The 20885-nt window shown below is 40.2% G+C and overlaps 2 protein-coding genes across 2 annotated transcripts; both read left to right on the plus strand.

Moving 5' to 3' along the window:
- Nucleotides 1–1041: 1041 nt before the first annotated feature.
- On the plus strand, nt 1042–8683 carry LOC104963435 (E3 SUMO-protein ligase PIAS4-like; the record flags this gene model as incomplete). Its single annotated transcript, XM_010792021.1, has 5 exons — nt 1042–1168; nt 1335–1408; nt 1583–1743; nt 2702–2853; nt 5338–8683. Coding segments are annotated over 5 exons (780 nt in total), but the record flags the coding sequence as incomplete, so codon positions are not given.
- Nucleotides 8684–10260: 1577 nt separating this feature from the next.
- On the plus strand, nt 10261–19604 carry map2k2a (mitogen-activated protein kinase kinase 2a). Its single transcript, XM_010792014.1, has 11 exons — nt 10261–10936; nt 11581–11791; nt 13292–13438; nt 13574–13651; nt 14073–14124; nt 16139–16263; nt 16852–17065; nt 17265–17329; nt 17447–17508; nt 17815–17860; nt 17955–19604. Exons 1-11 carry the CDS (start codon nt 10848–10850, stop codon nt 18063–18065), a joined length of 1200 nt encoding a protein of 399 aa, XP_010790316.1. The 5' UTR covers nt 10261–10847; the 3' UTR covers nt 18066–19604.
- The last annotated feature ends 1281 nt before the right edge of the window (nt 19605–20885 follow it).

The following is a 20885-nucleotide window of genomic DNA, read 5'->3' on the forward strand; positions in this document are numbered from 1 at the left end:
GCTATTAAACAGCATTTCCCAAGGTATTACATTTTGTAGCTTGTTTTCAATAAGTATATAAATGGTCCAAAGAGGTTGTATTCTAAAGTGTGACTGAATGTAATCATTGCGTAGGTGTGTCGTGTGATTCTGTGGAGTTTATTTATGGCATCCCGTTGGGTTTGACGTCATCTGAACCGGACATCACACGCTCACTGCTTGATAGCGAGCGAAGGCCCCTTTACGCCAGTTGCTAAACAACATCGTTATGGGGAAATGCAAGTTTGCGTCCAAATGGTTGGAAGATAAGGAGGAAGGACAATCAATACTGCATATAGTCAATGTGAGGTAAAGTGTGTCGCCAATGTAACCGGTTAGAACTCAAAGTGGCGATGAGGTCTTAAAATGTATGGAAAGGGTCTTAAAAGGTCTTACATTTGACTTCAGGATTCCTGCATATACCCTGGGCATACTTAATCAAAGCGAGTCCATAACCTCATGGTTGGCCAACAAGTGGGGGGGGTGGGAATTTCAGTCCATCAAATAGCATCGAGGCATGTTTGCACTAAAGTTATTTAGTTGTTTACTATACTCAAAGTATTTAGGGAATTATAACAGGATCCCATATATGGTGAACATTCATTATAAGAAATAATTTGCTGTGCTACTGACATGTGCCCATGTAATGAAAGACTACATCTTCCATTTAACAGTTATATAATCATGAGGGTTTCAAAGTAAAGACTTGCCTTTTTTATTGGGGCGGCTGTGGCTAAGTGGATAGAGTGCTGGACTTCGAACCAAGTTCAAGTCCCACTGCAGTCAGCATGTCGTTGTGTCCCTGGGCAAGACACGTCACCCCAAATTGCTCCTGTGGGGATTGTCCACAATACTGAATGTATGTAAATCGCTTTGGATAAAAACGTCTAACAAAGGACATGTAATTCTTCTTCTAACAGAAAAGCAAATCCAAGTAGATTTCTTACAATAATCATTTTTTTGTGTTAATGTTTCCGTTTTCTTGCCTGGCTTTGAGGTTCATTTTGAAATAAGTGCTCACAGCCTGTGAATGTGTGTTTCCAGCGGTACTCTGTGGCAGTGTATCTAGTGAGGGTCTTCACTGCAGCAGACCTCTTCAGCCAACTCAAGCTCTGCTCCGTTGAGAGTGCAGAACGCTGTCGTGAACGCAGTAAGTCTTACCTCCATACTCTGCAGAATGTTATGCACAAGTGACTTTGAAATAAAATAAAACTACACTAGGCAGACTCAAACTGTATTGCGAGTTTAATTTACCTTGCTATCTCTGTAAAACTACCCTGACACTTCTGGATATTTTGTCTATCATTTATGTATAGTCCAAGACAAACTACGCTATGATCCAGAAAGTGAAATTGCAACCACAGGCCTCCGGGTTTCTCTCATCTGTCCAGTGAGTACACTTTTTTATAATTCCTGACACGTGAGGATGTGAATATGTTTCTCTGCCTTACAAGTTTTCTGTTAGTTCCGCAGTATCAAAGACCAGTTTCAAAAATGTTTTTCCCACAATGAATCTTGATCTCTTTAACATGCCTCCCTCCCTCCTCCCTCCTCCCTCTTGCAGTTGGTGAAGATGCGTCTCGGTGTGCCATCTCGAGTTTTAACTTGTGCCCACCTTCAGTGTTTCGACGCAGTCTTCTTCCTGCAGATGAATGAGAAGAAGCCAACATGGACTTGCCCAGTCTGTGACAAGCCCGCTCCCTTTGAACTGCTCACTATTGATGGGTAAGGAGACGAAGCATGCTCTGACTCGTCCTGCCCCCGCAGCACCATCTCCCGCTCGATAAATTCTGGAATTTACAATTTATGTGTAACTCTAGCTATCTGTGTGATGAAGCCAGTGTGAGGAAAATGTTCAAGCTGCTCCGATGTTGGTGCATTGGTACAAGTTGAAACCAAACTGTGTTTTCATTGGCGTGACAGAGGGTGGTTATCTGCTGTGATTTGTTTTTAGACCTGCCTTCAGGTCAAATATTTAAATTGATTTGACTTAATGTAAAAAGGCTGTAGATAGGAGAAACATGTAATTGTGGGACTCAATATGAAAAAACAGTTTTTTTGTTATTACAGTATTCATTCCTCAAAGTGATTCTCAACACAAATAGTAATTTGTACTTTCAACAAATTATCGTTCTTTTTTACGGTATAGGTGCAAAACTTTTAGCAATGACTGGTCTGCAGTGTTATGGACAGCCTTTGAGCAGAATTCTTTTTTTAATATATATTTGTATCACTGTAGCAGTAAACACAAATACAGCTGCAGTTTATTGTATAAAAAAAAGAATTAATGACAACACTTTGATCCACAGCCCTTTGGGCATGTAGTGTCCTGCTTATTGTGAGCAACTCTCACAGGCACTCCCCTGCTCTCACAAAGACTGAACGCATTGTGTTACGTTTTGGCTCGAGGTATATTTTCATTCCTTGTGTGAAAGTCCCAGCTTAACTCATCTCTAGATTACAGTTTCAGCAGTTTAGTCACTAAATGTTTATTGAGTCGTTTTAAGAGAGGTGTTTTGGGGCAGAGACAATTACAACATACAGTTTCAGTTGTTAATAAATGGCTTGATTTGTTTTTCTTCATGTAATTTAATTGTGATTTAAAATAAGAAATCCAACCCATGCAGACCTCTTCTCAGTGTATGTTTTGAGAGGTGCCTCTAACCAGCAGTGTGTATTTCAGGCTGCTAGCTGAGATTCTGAAGGAGACGAGTGAGGACATCGAGGAGATCGAGTACTTAACCGACGGCTCCTGGCTACCCATTAGTGACGAGGAGAAGAGGGACCGAGAAAGAGAACGCAGCAACACACCGGATTATCCTGTTGTCGATATATGTGAGTGACAAACCCTTTCAATTTACAGAGGCCCTAGTATGCGTTTTGAGGTTTTCCCTCTCCTGTAGTGTGTTATTATTATCTCAAGTCCTACAAGGCTAAAATCCCAAAGTTCCCTCCAGAGGGAGTTTCTCAGTGACAACACTATGTAACACTCATGCTTCTATTGGCTAACGCTCCAAAACATTGTACATGACAGGCTAAGGGGCGGGACATCTCTAAGCGGTTTTCCAATCACAACAGAGCCGGCCAGCTAACCAATCAGAGCACTTGGTTTCACACAGAGGGTGAAAAGAGGTGCTGCAGCACAGGCAGACCTTTTTGAACATTAAAGGTGGGGTAGGTAATTTTGGAGAAACCAGCTCGAGTACGCTAGAATTTGAAAATACACAGCCGGAAAAAAATCTGCCACTTCCTTACAGAGCCCCTCCTCCAACACACACGAATGCGCACATGACCAATGAGGGCACGAGATAAGTTTGTGCACAGATGGAAGGCTGACAGGCAGGTAGGCCATCCAGTTATTTTAGCCGGGCCGGCTCAGATGATTGGTCGTGTTTTTTACAGCGCTACGGCTTCTACAGATGAAATATTTGTATGTATTTATTGTCAAAGCATGTAATGTATTCATTGCTATCGGGATGTTAAGAGCATTCCATGGAATATAACAAAAAGTGTATCTGAAGTTAATTACTTACCCTACCTTTAAGGAAGTTGCAGAGGGAATGCAGAAGCGTATTGTTAGATCTAAAGCAGTAACCTATGATCAAACTAACACACCAACATCCATACCAGCTCAATAAAACATATATGTGCCTGTTGACGCTGTAAATCTCCATCCGTCTCTGATGTGGAGGAGCCTTTCAATTAAATCAAGGATTACTTTCTGGTGTCCAGCCTGTCATCTCATTACCAGTGGAAACACCATGCTCAGGCTCGTACACAGACTCACACACAAAGACAAGGAAAGGGTAAGGCAGTGATTTCCTCAAAATAAAGAGAACAGCTGGGTATGCTGTCCTTTTCCACAGGACAGTGAATTCACACAACCACAAAAAAAAATTACCATCGTCAATCCACAAGAAAACTCAGTTGATCAAACGAAGCTGCAAAAAGACAATCAGAAGTCTTTAACTATGTAAACATGAAACTTAAACTGTACACAGAAAAGTTTAAAGTGCAAGTCTTGCCTCTTCCCACAGACACAGCAGGGCTGTAGTTTGTTGCAGCGTGCGGTGTTAATGCAGCACCTGGCCCTCTCCTGCCGCCATACACTAACGGAATCTGAAATGTCTCAGCACTGCATAAAGACGAGCTTTGGTCTGGACCGTATCATTTTCAACCTGAAATGACAATGAAACTGTAACTCTCAGCCAATACTCAAAGCCTGCTTCGTACAGATTGCCGGAATCCGGATTAAAATCCTGCAGGACATCCATCTGAAGGTATGGCTTGAGCTGTTTGCAGTGATCTGCAACTTACATTAGCCTTCCAAAACTGACAGAAGAGGTGGACTTTTTTTTTCCTGTGTGTGGTTCGTTAGAAGCCCCNTGCATATTTTACTAATCACTACCCCCTCAAATGGAAATATGTGTTTACATAAATGGTGACCGAACCGTTTGAGACCCACTGAGATAACTTAAACTAAGTTAACTATCTAAAGACTCAGAGAGTAATTTACCTCACCAGAGCTGTAGTTATCAGCCTCTCAGTCTGACAGCAAAGGACTCTCCCTCCACCTTGTTGTTGAAACAGCTTCTTATATCCGTTAGCGCAGCTAGCTAGCACCAGATGCTAACAACAATACACGTAACCGGTGCGCGCGCTTTCTCGCTCGCTCGCGCCACACATACACCAACACACACCCTCCGGAGCTTGAATGACACACAGAGACCAATCGAGGGCATGAGTATGATCTGTATGAAAGTGGCAATGTCGGCAGGCCACGTCATGTAGACAGCCAGTCACCCTCTGTGAGGCAGAGTCAGACCCACATTTGCGCTGCGTTGCGTTTACAATATATACGTATATTGCCGGCGGCTGAGGACCGGCATTTTACTGAGTACCGGCACCTTGCCGGTACTCAGTAAGAAGTGCCGGTACCACATGGGTAAAAATCAGAAGTGCCGGTACTGCGTACCGGTGAGTACCGGCCCAATTCAAGCACTGCCTGTAGGGATTGTCCACAGTATTAATGTATGTAAGTCGCTTTGGACAAAGGCGTCTAACAAATGACATGTAATGTAATATATTCATTGCTATCGGGATGTTAAGAGCATTCCATGGAATATAACAAAGTGTTTCTGAAATAAATTACATACCCCACCTTTAAAGCATGTCAACATGTCACAGTAGAGGCACAAAGTATGAACTGAAAATCTGCATTATGTGCCCCCTTTTTTTTAATAAATGTTTTAACGTAAAGATGGTTGACTGTTAATTTGTGTTAATGTATCCGTTTTAAAATGTCTTTCATGTCTGCAGGCATTCCTGAAGCAAACGGTCATTCACCGGCCCACAGCAGCACCAGCCTGACGGGCAAATCTGGAAGCGGTTCTGTGGCGGGGGGCTCCGGAGCACCTGGGGTGCCGGGGGGAGGCGCGGTGGTAGATCTGACTCTTGACTCCTCCTCAGAGGAGGAAGGGGGCGGGGCAGGGGGAGACAGTGAGGACACTGAGGACAGTGCCGACAGTCCCGCCCCGAAGAGGGGCCGGTACAACTACGACAAGGACCTGGTCACTGCCTACTGACCCCACAGCTCTCTCCCCTCATAGACTGACACACACACACACAGACAGAGAGGAAGGGGGCTCGAAGGACAGGAACACTCGAATCCACGAGATGCAATGACCCTCCCTCACCCCCAAACGTCGGAGCCTTTTAGCAGCTCTGGTTTCTACCCAGTCAGAAAACACACAGTCCAACATGCACTGTTAACGAATCTTCAATCTAGAGTGATTAGGATTCCTCTTTGTACTGCTCACCACTGGAAGTAACTCTTTTTGGCCAACCGTCACCTTGCAGTGAATATCTGTACCGTCCTGCCTCTACTTAGAGACTGAATGGATCGTGCATCCCCCCCTCCCCTCCCTCCTCTCCCTCCTCTTCCTCCTCTCTCTCTCTCTCCAGACTATTTCCTCTCTACCAACTCATCTCTCTTTGTATTGACTTGGAATCACAGGCTCTTTTAGCCATTGGCGTTCGATGTGTACGTCTCTGACTTTTGTCACATTTGTGATAAACAGGCAAGTTGAAAACAGAAGCTCTTCAGCTGTTTTTGGTTAAAAGGTCAAAAACAACAAATAGAAAATGTGCGAGAGGACAAGACAGAGATATCAGGAGTGTGATGCAAATTGAAACCTCTCCAATTGACATAATTCTCTGGAAAGAAATAAACACAAAGCTTGAAAGTTTTTTTTTTCAGGAATATATCCTTTTTTAATTATGTAAGGACAGAACACAAGTGTGTGATACTTTCCATTTTTATTTTGTCCTTTAGCTAAAGAGAACCTACCTCAGTCATAAAAAAACTTAGCAGACTGATCAGAGAGTAGCTAAGAAAGAAGTGGATCGATCGATGAAGCCAATTTTACACTGGAGATTTTGTTTTCCTACATTGTTCTTTCTTTTTATTTTTTTTATTCCATCTTTCCATTCAGCTTTGTTCCCTCTGCAATAACAACAACTTTGTTAATGAGAGATTTGAGGATAGCCAGGCTAACTGAAGGTGTCAGTGAGGCCAATAGTTGTGGCTGGGATTGTGCCACTCTGTAAAACACAACTGCAGTTATTGTGCTGTTACAGGATTTATTAGGAGTGATATATCAGCATTGCAAATTGTAACTCATCTTAATTACTGTGCGGCAGCTGTGCCAAAGCAGATCTATTTTAAGAATACACTGACAGGTAATGGTTGTGAGATTTTGGTGCCTTTCTTTTGTTTTTGTTGAGTGATGATGATTTGAGCCCATTGTTTTACGGCTCTCTGAGCTGGCCAGCAGAAAACCCTGTCTGACAGATAGTGTTTTATTTCATGGAGGATTTCCTGGTCCGGGATGCAGAATAAAGTCAATTGGCAATGCTCTCTGATGCTTTTGATGCCCTCAGACAGTAGTATCATATTTATTTAAATGCCTTGCATTTTCTTAACAGTTGTGTGTAAAGCTACAGGATATTTGGCGTACAGACGGGAGTTATTGGTGGGAGAAAGCAGGACTTGTGTTCTGCTGTGGTGTGAGTGTTATAATTGGTCCAGGCTGGTGCTGGTGATGAACACTCCTTTTTCTTTCCCTCTGAATGCATCCGACCTGGGTCAAAGCACCACTCAGAGTACTTTACTACGGTGGGTTCAGCATGTCTGACACAACAAAACTTAATGAAGTGTCAATAAGTGCAACCCCACCTCGCTTAAAGTCATTGATTGGATTACAAATGGTCTTGTCTGGAACAAGTGGAGCCGCTTCAACCAACAATCCCCTCGGCCACCGCTCAATGTAGATAAGGTCACATCTATTTGCTGGAGTAGAATGGGCTTTTAATTGCTACATGCTGTAGGCATTCAACTAATATTCCTCTGCACCTGCACTAGTTTCGTCAGTATGTGATGGCTGTTTCTCAGAAGGATATCCATGCCGAGTTTAGGTTGTCTGTGAAGGAAGGTCATCAATGTTTGCTTGAAGATGAGAAAATGTGTTGCTAGAGCTGTTTGCACTCATCTGATGCTTCATTCCAACTTTAAGGCTTATTTATTTCAAAGCCGTCATGTAGTGAGTAAAAATCAAGGATCCCTGACCATCGTGATCAGTGCTCCTCAAACATCTCATGCGTGGGAATCAGAAAATGTGGAAGTGGTCGAGTAGTGACTCTAATGAGCTCTGCATTGTATGTTTTCCTCTTTTTATCATCACGCTGTCAGTTTGATCAGCTGCACAGAATCTGGTTTTTCTTTTGTTCTTCCTCATAAACACAGAAAAATTAAATTTACTTATTAATCCGGGGCCTCACTGTCGCTAGCGCATTCTCCCATAAGGTTGATGATGAACGAACAGGTCGAGTCAAATCTGATCTTCCATTTCCCTCCTCCTTTTGACACACTTTGTAGAATCAATATACTGTTGAAATTATTTTTGATTATCCACACAAATTTGATCGATGGCTCTTCGCCTGTAATACATCAGTCTATCCCTGAGAAATGATGTAAAGAACTATAATATCTGTCTTTAACAAGGCAAACCGTATTTGTAAGTAACTGCTATACATGTACAACAATGAGACAGTTCATTTGATAAGCAAAGAAGGTCATTATTTGAACTCATCTTCTAAATTTGTATTTTCTTGCCTTATGGTTAAAGACGGCAGGTTGATTCTGTGGACCTGAGCCGGAAGTGTCTGCAGATGTTTGGGAGCTGGAGAGAGCTGGGGGTCTGGTCTTTTTCTAGTGGCATCTCTTCTTCTTATAATACTGCATAAGGTAGCATGGGCAGAGGCTTACAATCCATGATGTAAATGTTTTGTTTGTTGTGTTTTTTTATATGTTCATATTAAAAGACAATAACATTTAAATAATATTTTATTAAGCCTTGAATCACCTCCAGTTGTTCATAATGGCAAACAGACAATAAGAAGCTGTTGTTGAGGGCAGCAGCACCTGAAGCTGATGCCACAGAGGACCGGGAGGTGGAGGTCCAGATTATTAGTGTCCTGTACCAAATGCTCAGATATGGGGACACATTTGATGCCTGTTGAGGGTGAAACTGTAAAATTTCAAATGATCGTATTCTAACAGCTGTTATTGACGTGTGGAATTAATTAAAATCAGTTCTTAAAAACATGTCTGCCCTTTGTTTTTTGTTTTGTTACTGGTATCCACATAGGCAAAATACATCACATATTTTTTCAGCACTGATCTCTGCAAGTCTAAATTATTCTGAAATGTATTCACATAAGCCTTACACTTTGGGTTTTAATTACATTGAAGTAGTTGGAGACTACGAAGGAAGGAGGGGAATGATGAGGGGGAATGATGGGTAACATCAAAATCAGCAGCCGCCAGGTTATTTAACTTGTGTTAAGTAAAGAGAAATAGAAAAAACATGTTTAGTCTTAAGTGCTTGGTTATATACCAATATAGTGATATATCCACTAAACCAGAACTCATCTTACATTTTGGATATAGTAATATGTGTGCGTGTCTTTGCCTGGTTTTAAAGGCTGCATTGCAGTGAAGTTGTGTGATTTAATAAATGTATCAGATTTGTAGCTTTTTTTATTGTTTGCCTTTAATAACTTGGTCAATAAAGCTAAATTGTGAAGTATACCAATACCAACCATTTCCTACGAGACACAATGTGGCCCCTCAATGTAACTCTTAAGAGAAGGAAATAATCCTATAGATACTAAACCAAAACCGGGAAATTGTTTTTATTATTCTCCAACATAGATGCAAATCGTTTATTGAAAGTTAAGTTAGGGGAAATACCTCCGGTAAAATACTCTAACTTTTCAACACAACATGAAGCACAGATTTCACAACCAGTGATAAGCACATGGAACATATTACACAACCGTAAAGATGTTTCACAACCACTGCAGCCTTAAGTGGCTCCATTTACATGTATTATTCAGCCAGGGAAATGAATTTACTTTTGAGTATGAATTTTTCTTTTCATTGCATACTCTTCAATCATAAATTATTTATTATATTTGCTTCCCTCGTGTTACAGTTGGGCCAAATATAATAAATAATTTATAAATAACAGTAGAAATATTCACATATTTTAATTAAGTAAAAGTAGCACTACCAAATGGTAAAAATGTCCCATAAAAAGGACATTACGCTATTAAAAGGTATATAATGTATTTTACAATCATGTATGTTAAAAGACTGGACTATGATTATTGATGCATATCATCTCATAAATCATCTCATAAATAAACATTGAAATATAATTATAAGATAAAGTAGTTAAAATTGAGATGATTCATATTTTGTAATAGCCAATAATATGCTAAGTAACTAGAAACTAAAGCTGTCAAATAAACGAACAAAAGTACAGTATTGACTTTAACACATAGTGGAGTAGAAGAATAGAGCAGCTTCAAATGAAAGAAAAAGGTACAGAACCTCAAGTATTTGAGTAGCCTATTTTAATACATTACACAGAATACATTATTGCCACTCGGGGGCAGTGATGTACTGTGCAGCTTGTTTTCAGACTCCAATTTAAACACATAAAAATGGGGAAGATAAGATATTGTTAAACTGTGATTTTATCTTAAAAACAACATACTGGAGCTGTTATTACAAAGATGTTGCATCTCCCATGAGATTTCTGCATTTCTCACTCAAACTTGTCAGATGGCCTCAAGTCTCGCGATATTTCGATGGCCTCTCTCTGTGGGTGTCATACACAGGTCTGATGCTGCAGCTGCTGCTTCCTGTATTGAAGCACCACCACACAGAACCAAAGCCCTTCTCGCTTCAGAGCCCAGTGCCCGGTACTGAAACAGGGAGGAATTTGTAGCTGAGGTCCCGCGGAGGGAAGAAGCCGAGTCGGTGTCCCGGTGAACCCGAGGCGGCCCGGTGAGAAGCGAGAGGCTCGTTTAGGACTCTAGACGCAGGGCACGATTTTTACTGGAGCTGGTGCTAGCTAGTAGCAGCAGCTAGGTGGCTAATGGCAAGTAGCAGCAGGTAGATAACCTAGAAGAAAGCAGAAAAAAAGAAATGTTTTTACTCCAGAAGCTATAGGTGCACCGTAAAACGAGCTGACTTTACGAGACTGTTCTTGATATGATAAAAACATACACAAATATCTGACTGACATGTTACCGAAAGTAAACTAACTTTGCTAACATTAGCTAGCCACCTATATCTGACCCTGTTGCTTTTTTTCAGACAAGAGTTTCTTAGCAGGAAAACGTTAGAACAGACATTTCACAGCTTTTACTCCAGGTTTGTGCATTCTTGGAGAAAGTAGTTTGGGGTAATTGTTGAAATGGCTCCTAAAAGAAGACCCGTTCCCCTGAACATAACGCCCATCGGGGAGGGACAGGCCACCTCCAACACCGTCGATGTTGCTTCTGAGTGAGTAGACTTTATGTGATTATAAGATAAATCAAGAAGGTATAATTCAGCTGTTTTAATGTTGTGAATATTGTACAATATTGCATTTTGGAAATAATTTGTATTTTGTGCAAAACAACACATGCAATGACCAATATTCCACATTTGTTTCAATGTGATGATAACAGTTTGTGTGCTGTCATTTATTTGTATCTTATTATATTCATGAAGGTGAATGCCTTAATACAACCCCAATTGTTCAAGTTGTCTTAATATAATCTTATTTGAGTCTTACATTTATACCAAATAGGAAATGCATGTTAGCACATCAAATTAACTCAGATGTTTTTTTGAAGAAGCATGTCACCAAAATAATTACTGTATTTCATGATTCTTAACGGTTAACTTCTGATGTATGTTTCTCTTTATTATAGCAGTTTTTTAGGCTGGTTTAACATTATTTTAACTTTAATAACACAATAAACTCAATTGTTATTGTTTGGGGAATAGTAGTGAATGTTTTATAAATGCTCTGTGTATGTATGTTATCACCAAGCACTGCATCACATCATCAAACAACCATTTAGACAGTGTAGTTAAATATCCCTTTATTCCTTTCTGTCTTCTTTTATCTGTTTGTTAATCTATGAACCATCTCCTCACAGAGCCAACCTCGAGGCCTTACAAAAGAAACTGGGCGAGTTGGACCTGGATGAACAACAGAGGAAACGACTGGAGGCCTTTCTCACCCAGAAAGCTCAAGTTGGGGAGCTGAAGGATGAGGATTTTGACCCCATATGTGAATTGGGCGCCGGGAACGGAGGAGTGGTCAACAAAGTCCGCCACAAACCCTCGGGTTTGGTCATGGCCCGGAAGGTAAAAACTAACATTTGTCAAATGTGTTGTTGCAGGGGAAGTGAGAGAGTTGAAGGGAGCTAAATCAAAACACATTCCAGACGTGTTTAGATCATCATTGCGTCTCAGGACTGGTGCTGGTTTGGTTTACTCCACCCACTTTTATGTAAAGTGCACTAACTTTCTGTAGGAGAAAACACACCTTGTTTGAATACAAATATAACACATTCACCAAAAATTATAAAACAATAACACAGGTCAGTTTTTCCGAACATAAATCTGAATTTTGAAAGGCTGATATATTTCACATGACGTATCCATGCCTAAAACATAAATGTGTCTCTTAAATGTTCTAAACCAATATAAATATATATATATATATAACCAATTAAAGCTTATCACAGATGAATCATTTATACCGGTAACATTATAAGTCAAAACATTTTGCAATGAACAAATACCAGAGATATGTTTGAGAGAGTTAAAAAGCAGGTCCGCAATCGCATGGTTTAATTTCTTTCTCTTTTTTCGGCTTCATCCTGGTAGTTTTTCTTTGTGATTTTTAATCCCTCAAATATTTACGTGTGAATCTGCATTAATGAATGCAGTATTTCCTTGGCATTCACAGCTTTCTTTAAGCAGCTGCTGCTTAGGCTATTTTCTCCCCTAATTTGGTCATAATGAAAACGTGTAGTGTTTACAAGTCAGACAGTTATTGGGACACCGTACAGACACTGCAGCAGCACCTCGAGCAAGCACCATCTTGTAGAGAGAGAGTAGAGACTGTTAAGCCCTTAAGTTTGTAGTAACATGCAAGGTTTTTTTCTTCCCCCTAAAAGTTTTTGCAAATCTTGAGAAACTTTTTGGAAATATGGGAATTTGTCTTTGCTATTTTGTGATTATTTAGATTATAAGTGGCTGTACATTTTAAGACATTCTGTGTACGTGGACTCACTTTGTTTTTAATGTGTGATTGTTTTTGTATTGCTTGATTTTAATTTGACTTTAACTGTATTTATTTGTTGTTCTTTTCTTTTCACTATTTTCGTAAAGCGACTTTGAGCACCTGTAAAAGCGCTGACAAAATACATCTATTATTATTATTATTATTATTATTTGTCTGTTGTAGTACTATCTCAAATAGTATGTGTTGTGATTACTACACACAGGCAAACAGCATAGAGTTATAGTCATGTTTTATCTACCACCACCTCTGAAATATGTTACCATGAGATATTAGGGGGCGTGTGGTGTGGCGCAGTGGGTTGTATGTTGGTGTTCAGATCAGGGGGTCACAGGTTCAAACCCCACTGCAGTCAGCATGTCGTTGTGTCCCTGGGCAAGACACTTCACCCCAAATTACTCCTGTGGGGATTGTCCACAGTATCGAGTATGTTAGTCGCTTTGGATAAAAGCGTCTAACAAGTGTAATGTAATGTTGAACCATCAGTGAATGATCTGAAAGCATCTTTTTGTTTCTGTCTGAGCAGCAGTTTATGTTCTCAACCTTTCCCTCTTTAGTTGATCCACCTGGAAATCAAGCCTGCCATCAGAAACCAGATTATCAGAGAGCTGCAGGTGCTGCATGAATGCAACTCTCCCTACATCGTGGGCTTCTATGGGGCCTTTTACAGCGATGGGGAGATCAGCATCTGTATGGAGCACATGGTGAGAGACAAAGACTGTTAGCAGGGCCATCTCACAATGGACACACAATTGATACCAGTATTTTGTCTTGTAGTTCTTTAATTGTTTAGAACAAATTTGTATGTTTTATTAGAATTCTGCAACTTTTCTCTACAGGATGGTGGATCCTTGGACCAGGTCCTGAAGGAAGCCAGAAGAGTCCCAGAAGAAATCTTGGGAAAAGTTAGCATAGCTGTACGTATCTCATTTATTCTGTTGAATTCAACCATGTATGGTTAAACATTTTTGTTATTCTAAGTTTATCATTTTGAAATGAGTTACAATTTACATTTTGAAGTAAAATTAAGATTGTTAAAGCTTGTTGCTATACATGGGTTTGCAGATTGCACTGCTTATTATGCTTGTCCCTTTTGGTATTGCCTAACTAGCCGAGTTTCGTCGAGTCATGCATGAGTCACTACTGTATTTTAGTCTGGAAAACCGTTTGCATAAATACAAAATAACTAAGCTCTGTAAACAGATTGGCAAAAATAATGTTGTTCATTTTCTTTTAAATCTGTGTAGGAAAAGCTTATATTTGAATGTGTTGGATATACATTCGATTTCGCTCTTGTATACTTTTAAGTGAAATGTTTAATTGGTTTTTCCTCTCCAGGTTTTGAGGGGATTAGCCTACCTGCGGGAGAAGCACCAGATCATGCACAGAGGTAAGGAGCTTCTCTAGTCCCAATAAATTACAATTACCATCAAAATCCCTGCAGCAACATTTTCACATTACTGCAGAACAACAGCTACAGAGTGCAGTCTAGAAAATTAAATAAGTGATTGCACTATTTCTGAGTTATGAGGATGAGGGATGGTGTGGATATTAAAGTCTCTCATTGCCTTCAGAATGAATAATGCTCAAACCACGGTGCCTTTTTCATCTTGAAGAGCGTTTGACTTCAGATATCCTGGCAGCAAGATCACAAAAACTGTTGATGGATATACTCTCAATTATATTTTATGACATAGCAGTAACTGAGAATTACACTAATAGTTTTTCACTACAGGCTTACCACTGCGTATTATGTGGTCTTGGAGGACCATTAAGCTAATGATTTTTAATTAATTGTATTTTTTATCATTTAAATTAGGATTAAGTAGGATTTTTATGCCAAAAATTAATGAGCACATTGACTTCTTATTACCTGCCACAACAGTTATTCGCTACCACAGGGTGAAAGATGAAAGCAAATTAGCCAGTTTTTAATTAATTCTTCCTATTATTGGGATATACCTTTTCGTGGTCACTTTTTAGTTCAATAAAAATTGAATTTAGTTTTTTTCGGCTTCTAATTACATTTGTAGAACTTCTGTATAGGTTACTACTTCTGGCAACTTTGCCTTCTTTCCAGATTGCGAAAATTATGATTTGGATGAAATACATTGTAGATGTGCTTAATGGAGTTGTGTTATGGTTGATATAAAGAGTTTCCCCCTTTGTATTAGTGGTGGCTACATTTGACCAACGCTTGTGAAGCAACCAGTTTAGATTTAGACCCTGTTTAAGCCTTGCTGCTCTCATAGGTATAATTGCTATTTCTGAATGTCTATGAGCATTTTGTTGTAAGTGAATACCCTACAATTGTCCCCGTCCTTTTTTCATTCAATTATTTTAAATTAATTGTCTTCATGCTTTTTCCTCCATACGCACTGCATCAACACATTTAGAACGAGCACCACAAGGCAAGCTTTTGTTTCACAACATCACAAGTTCCTGATCATATAAAGTTGAAGCATTGCGACAACGATCCTTGGTGAAACCCATTATCATTGCATTCTAATCAAAACAATAAACCATAGCAGAGTGTAAGGCAGATACGTTTTCGATAGCACACCAAAGAGCAACAATGGGTGTGTTTTTGAAAAGCACTGTTACATTCAGACCTGCATAGTGCAGTCTCACTGTGCTGCAGGGTCGGTGGTACTACGACAGTTGTCTGTGAGCTCAGGCGGTAATTACAGCCTCTCAGATGTGATTATACAGCAGCCGCGCCCTGCTGACCCCTCCCTCCGTGTCTCCCTCCATCCTTCTCCCGCTCTTTCATGCCACTTCTTTCTGAGACACTCTTCACATGTCCTTGGTAGGTGGGGGGTGTCACACCACAGAGGACAGATTGCAGGGCTCAGTCTTACCCCATTATTTCGCAGGATGTTTTTCAGCGATGAGCAGTATAAGTGGAGGACCTGGTCTTGTTTATAACGGGCTCAGTTTGAGATGTTACTGTTCTCTCTCCTCTGCTCGATCAACACGGCACCGCAGATAAAGCTTGCGTTCTGTGCAGGCGATCCACAGGCCTCATGGCAGACAGTAGCTGTGGTCTAAATATTTGTTTCTTAATTCACAATATGTAGCAAAAATATTTATAGTTTTTCTTTCAATCTACTGAGAATGCTTATGTTATGAACATTCTTACCATCCCTGGAGATTTTCAGACCTAATGTTAGCATATACTCGCATGAAAACATATGCAATAGACAGTCAAATACCGTATACCCATACACTGATTTACCCTACATATACCTATACCTTGTAAACACTCCCCTCTCATCTTGATTGAACATTTTAGCACTACGTCGAGTATGGACAACAAAATTAGATGTGTATGAAGACGCTTCTTCATTATTTTAAATTGAACGTACATTTGTTTATTACTTCACGTCCCCTCTGCCACATAGATGTCAAGCCCTCCAACATCCTGGTCAACTCTCGCGGGGAGATCAAGCTGTGCGACTTTGGTGTAAGCGGCCAGCTCATAGATTCCATGGCCAACTCCTTTGTTGGAACACGTTCCTACATGTCGGTGAGTCAGCTCCACACGCCTGCGCCCCCACCCCTTTTCCCCTGGCCCTATCCCCACTTTCCTTCTCCTCTTTTCTCACATTGCTCTTGTTCTCAAGGCCCCGCCCTCTGCCTTCCCTTCCCCTGGCCCTCCCTCACTCCCCTGCCAAGAACTGAGGGCTGTGCCCAGGAAAGGGTTCTTTGGCAATGAGCGATGCAACTGTGCTCGCTCTTTCTTGTCCTTCTTTCCCCCCTCTTTCTCTTAGACACCTGGTAGGTGCAGTGCCGAAAGCTGCCTGTCATCCTGTACCCACGAAACACCAGTGCTGTAGATACCTTTGATCGTAAATCCCAACACACACCTGTCTTTACTCATCCTACTTCCTTAAGCGGTCCAATGCTACTTTTCCTTTCCTGCCAAACCCAACCATCCTCTGTCCTCTTGCCCTCACCACACCCCAACTCTTCTTGCCATAACGCCCCCCTCCCATTATCCAACCCTGCCACTTCCTGTGTTTTTACCATCCAGCCCTCTGCCCTACCCTCTCTCCTGCCTGGTGTCTTGGCTCTACCTGCTCCACTCTGACGTAGATTGTGTGTTTCTCAACAGCCGGAGAGACTGCAGGGCACACACTACTCGGTGCAGTCTGACGTGTGGAGCATGGGTCTGTCCCTGGTGGAGCTGGCAATTGGCCGCTACCCCATCCCCCCACCAGACGCCAAAGAGCTGGAGAACATCTTCGGACGGGCCATTATGGACAGGGCCGACGGAGAGCCTCACACCAACATGCAGAGGCCCAGACCCCCAGGCAGGCCTGTGAGCGGTAAGAAGCACAAAAAACATTTCCAAACTTGCATTTACATATAAACAAGCTAAGCATTGTCAGCATTCTTACATTCATGTTTTCAGGATAACGCTTTTAAGTATACTTGAATAAAATAACTTGTTTATTTTATGGCAGAAATGTATTTGTTTGAGAGAATGTATTCTAATTGTTTCCATGTTTTGCAACTTCTCCACAGGACATGGGATGGACAGTAGACCAGCCATGGCCATCTTTGAACTTTTGGACTACATTGTGAATGAGGTGGGAGAAAGCACTGATAAGCACACATTTTCATCTCTCTTTACACAAAATCTCATTGTATATTTACATAAATTGTATTGTTTTTTTTACCTTTTTTTTGTTGTTGTTTCTGCTCAGCCGCCACCTAAACTGCCACTTGGGGTCTTCACCAATGACTTCCAAGACTTTGTGACAAAATGGTGAGCACCGACAATGACATTTATAGAGTGAACAGAAGAAAAAAGCACACTCTTGTTTATTTGCTTTTGGGCAAACATAATGGAAATAGACATTGTTGAGAGCTTAAATGTCTTGCCTCCCTGTGTTTTGAATGCCATGTGACACAAAGACAGAAATGAGTTTAGACTATAACGCTTATTTTTTGTTATGCACATGGTGGTAACTAGTCTAGTGTTTAAAAGAAATCCTACTTACTCCTTCATTTACAGAAACCGGTATACAGTCACTCATGTAAGTATTGTTTTTTGTGTCATTTGTGTCCTCAGTTTGATCAAAAACCCAGCTGACAGGGCCGATCTGAAGATGTTGACGGTGGGTACCTGAATTGCAGTTTCTCTTTATCTCATTGTGTCATTCCCCAGTTATTTTTTGTGACAATCGTTTTCATTTGCTTTTGCTTTTTCAGAGTCACACGTTCATAAAACGCTCAGAAGTGGAGGAAGTGGACTTTGCCGGTTGGATGTGCAAAACCCTGGGCCTCAACCAGCCCAGTACCCCCACCCGCAGCACTGAGTGACCCGGCCCCCCACTGCCTGACACTCCCTGGGGTCTTGCTTGCATACACATACTCGTACACAAGCCATCACTCACATTGGCACTTTTCCCCTCTTGCTCTTGGGTGAAATGGTTTTGCCCCTCCCATTTATTTCCTAACCAGCAGCAGGGCCCGTTGAGTCATTGTACTGTAACACCACGGCTTCACCATGCCAGTGTCAAAGGGTAGCCACAGCTCACTTTTCAACACTGCTACAGAGGATTTAAAGCACTGAGTGGCTGCCATTGTGTCATCTGAATTTGCATCGATTGACAAACTTATTTTGTATTGTTGAATATTCTGTATTAATATTTTCTATGGCAACAGTTGGTGGCTTATGGGAGTTGTATTTTAATAAATATCCTGTTGTAGAGATTTCAAAACAAAGAAATCCAAACATGTCACCTACTTGCAAATTCTTAATTCGTTTTATTGAACGTAAATGCTGCTATGCTGATTTAAATTCCCTTTGTCAAACTTCTATATACTAAAAACGTTCTCTTCAGAGACCTTGCGATTACCAATTTGTATTAAATAAAATGTGTTGGAGAGTGCAGGACAAATCGACGCATACAGTCATTTTCACTTTTCACTAAATGACTGTTGACTCAAAAGATCCCTTTGTGAAAACTATCACAAACCAAAGAGAGAATTCATGACTAAAAGTTTTTCAATGGCTGATCAGTTTTTTTTTTTTTTGCGTATGCACATTCAAGAACATATCAGTGGCCTTTGAATGTTTTGATTTGTTTCCTTCAGTGAACTACACTCTGATTGTTTCCTCAACATACATGCCCCTCCCACACTGACTCTCACGCCGGAGGAGGCTTTATGCTGTGGTGGCCTGACATATGCGATAATGTCGTTATTGACATTGAGAAAACAAAATGTATTCATGGGATAATATAGCATGGTTTGTTATTTTTCTAATACCGTATGTGTATTTGATTTCCCAAGATCATGATAGCGGTTGATTATCTGGTGGTTTTATCAAAAGCCTGATTCTCTGCAATTTCAATCATGTTGATGGATTCTGACTTTTTTTTTTTCTTTGATGTTGGGTCTGTACTTTCCCCCGAAGTGTATTTGGTTATGTTTTGACTTTACTGCTACGTGTGGCGCTCTTACTCCAGCCTTGAGGCATGCTTTTGGGAAAAGATGTGCGATGAAATACATTTGAAAAGCTTTTCCCTGTGATTTGACCAAATGAATTGGGGTGAAAATAAAACCCAAAGTTTAAATGGAACTTCAGATGTTTCCAGTACTACAGAGGGTTTGACTGAACACTTTAACCCAGGTCAGTGTTGGTCACATGGTGGTGGTGTTACTTGCTAGCCTGCCGTTTTGCTCGAGCACTTGTATTCTCTCTGCTTATGGCTGCCCTTTCTTACTTCCCCAAACATTTGCATTTGTTCAGAGCAAAAATGAATGCATTGTCACTTGTATGTGTACAAAGCTATACACAATAAAGGAGTACTATGTTGCAGTCTTAATATGCAACATTTGGATTTATGTAAATGACAAAGGAGAAGTCATTTTATTATAATATAAAAACGTGTTGGATATGGTTATAATGTATAAAAAAAGATTAAAATAAAACTTATTTGTGAATGTACTGTAAGTTGTTTTTCATTTATGACAGCTATTTATATTCACTCAGTCATTTCCATGTAGCTAAGTCTGATAGATTTACCAGGAATTGTAACTCTAAAACAAGCAATAATTACTGCACAGATAACCATGAAGAAACACATATAATACAGTTACACATTTGCTAACTATATTTTTAATGTCACCATATGGATGTGTTATTCTGTAATATTTAGCTTGATTCATGATTTTGATAAAAATAACTGATGGTTGTCAGGACTGTATCCACAAAAGGGGTCATGTCCTTTTTTTCAGCACTTTTTGAGTCATTTTATTGGGGGCTACATTCCGATGCATTAAAATAAAAACGTTTCTCTACTACAGCTTTGCTCTTGAGTCATAAGAAGGTTTTAACAGCAAATGTTATTATAGATAATATATTAATTGCTTAATTGTCACATTTGTATATTCAGATTAATTTACTTTGATTGTATTCATCTAAAATGTGATCTCGTTTCTGATTGGCTAAAAATCGAATCGGTTCGAGGTATCAGCGTGCAAAGTGCAGCCAGGTAACCATAGCAGCATCTTTACCCGTTAGCTAAGTTTACTGCTAGTACCAGTTAGCTAGCTTTGAGTAAAGTCTGAAGGACGGAGGATGACCATTTCTGACTTTCTTAAGGTAACTAATGCTTTTAATGTTTCTGTTTCCATTACATGTATTATATATATTTAAAAATATGTATCGTTTTTTTCTTTGGCGCCAACTCAGTTTATCATAGAATGGCTCCATGGAAAAGTTAAGCTTACGTTAGCTTATAGCTACTTGTACTGTAATGCTATATTTTGTATTTTCAATCTGAACATGTAAAAATACTAGAAAATAAAGTTATCAGCTAAATGTGGTTAACAACAATTTCCCTCGTTATTGTTTTGTAATTGAAGATTGAAAATACTCAAGTAAAGTATAATAAATGTACTTCGTTACTTTCCACCACTAACTAATAACTGTTTCAGTCATCAGACAAACAGTGATCTGAATATGGGGATTCTTGTTAACGGCCTCTTTCTTTTAGCTAGTTTTATTCAAAACAATCATTCAGACAGTAAGGTCAAACACAAGTTTGACGTGGAGTGTCTGGATTTAAACAGGAGCCGTTTGTATTTGACTGAAAGATACAAATGTCTGGCATCATTTTAGACTCCAATAGG

The sequence above is a fragment of the Notothenia coriiceps genome, unplaced genomic scaffold, assembly GCF_000735185.1.
Source record: "Notothenia coriiceps isolate Sejong01 unplaced genomic scaffold, NC01 NC01_scaffold00036242, whole genome shotgun sequence".
NCBI classification, from domain to species: domain Eukaryota; kingdom Metazoa; phylum Chordata; class Actinopteri; order Perciformes; family Nototheniidae; genus Notothenia; species Notothenia coriiceps.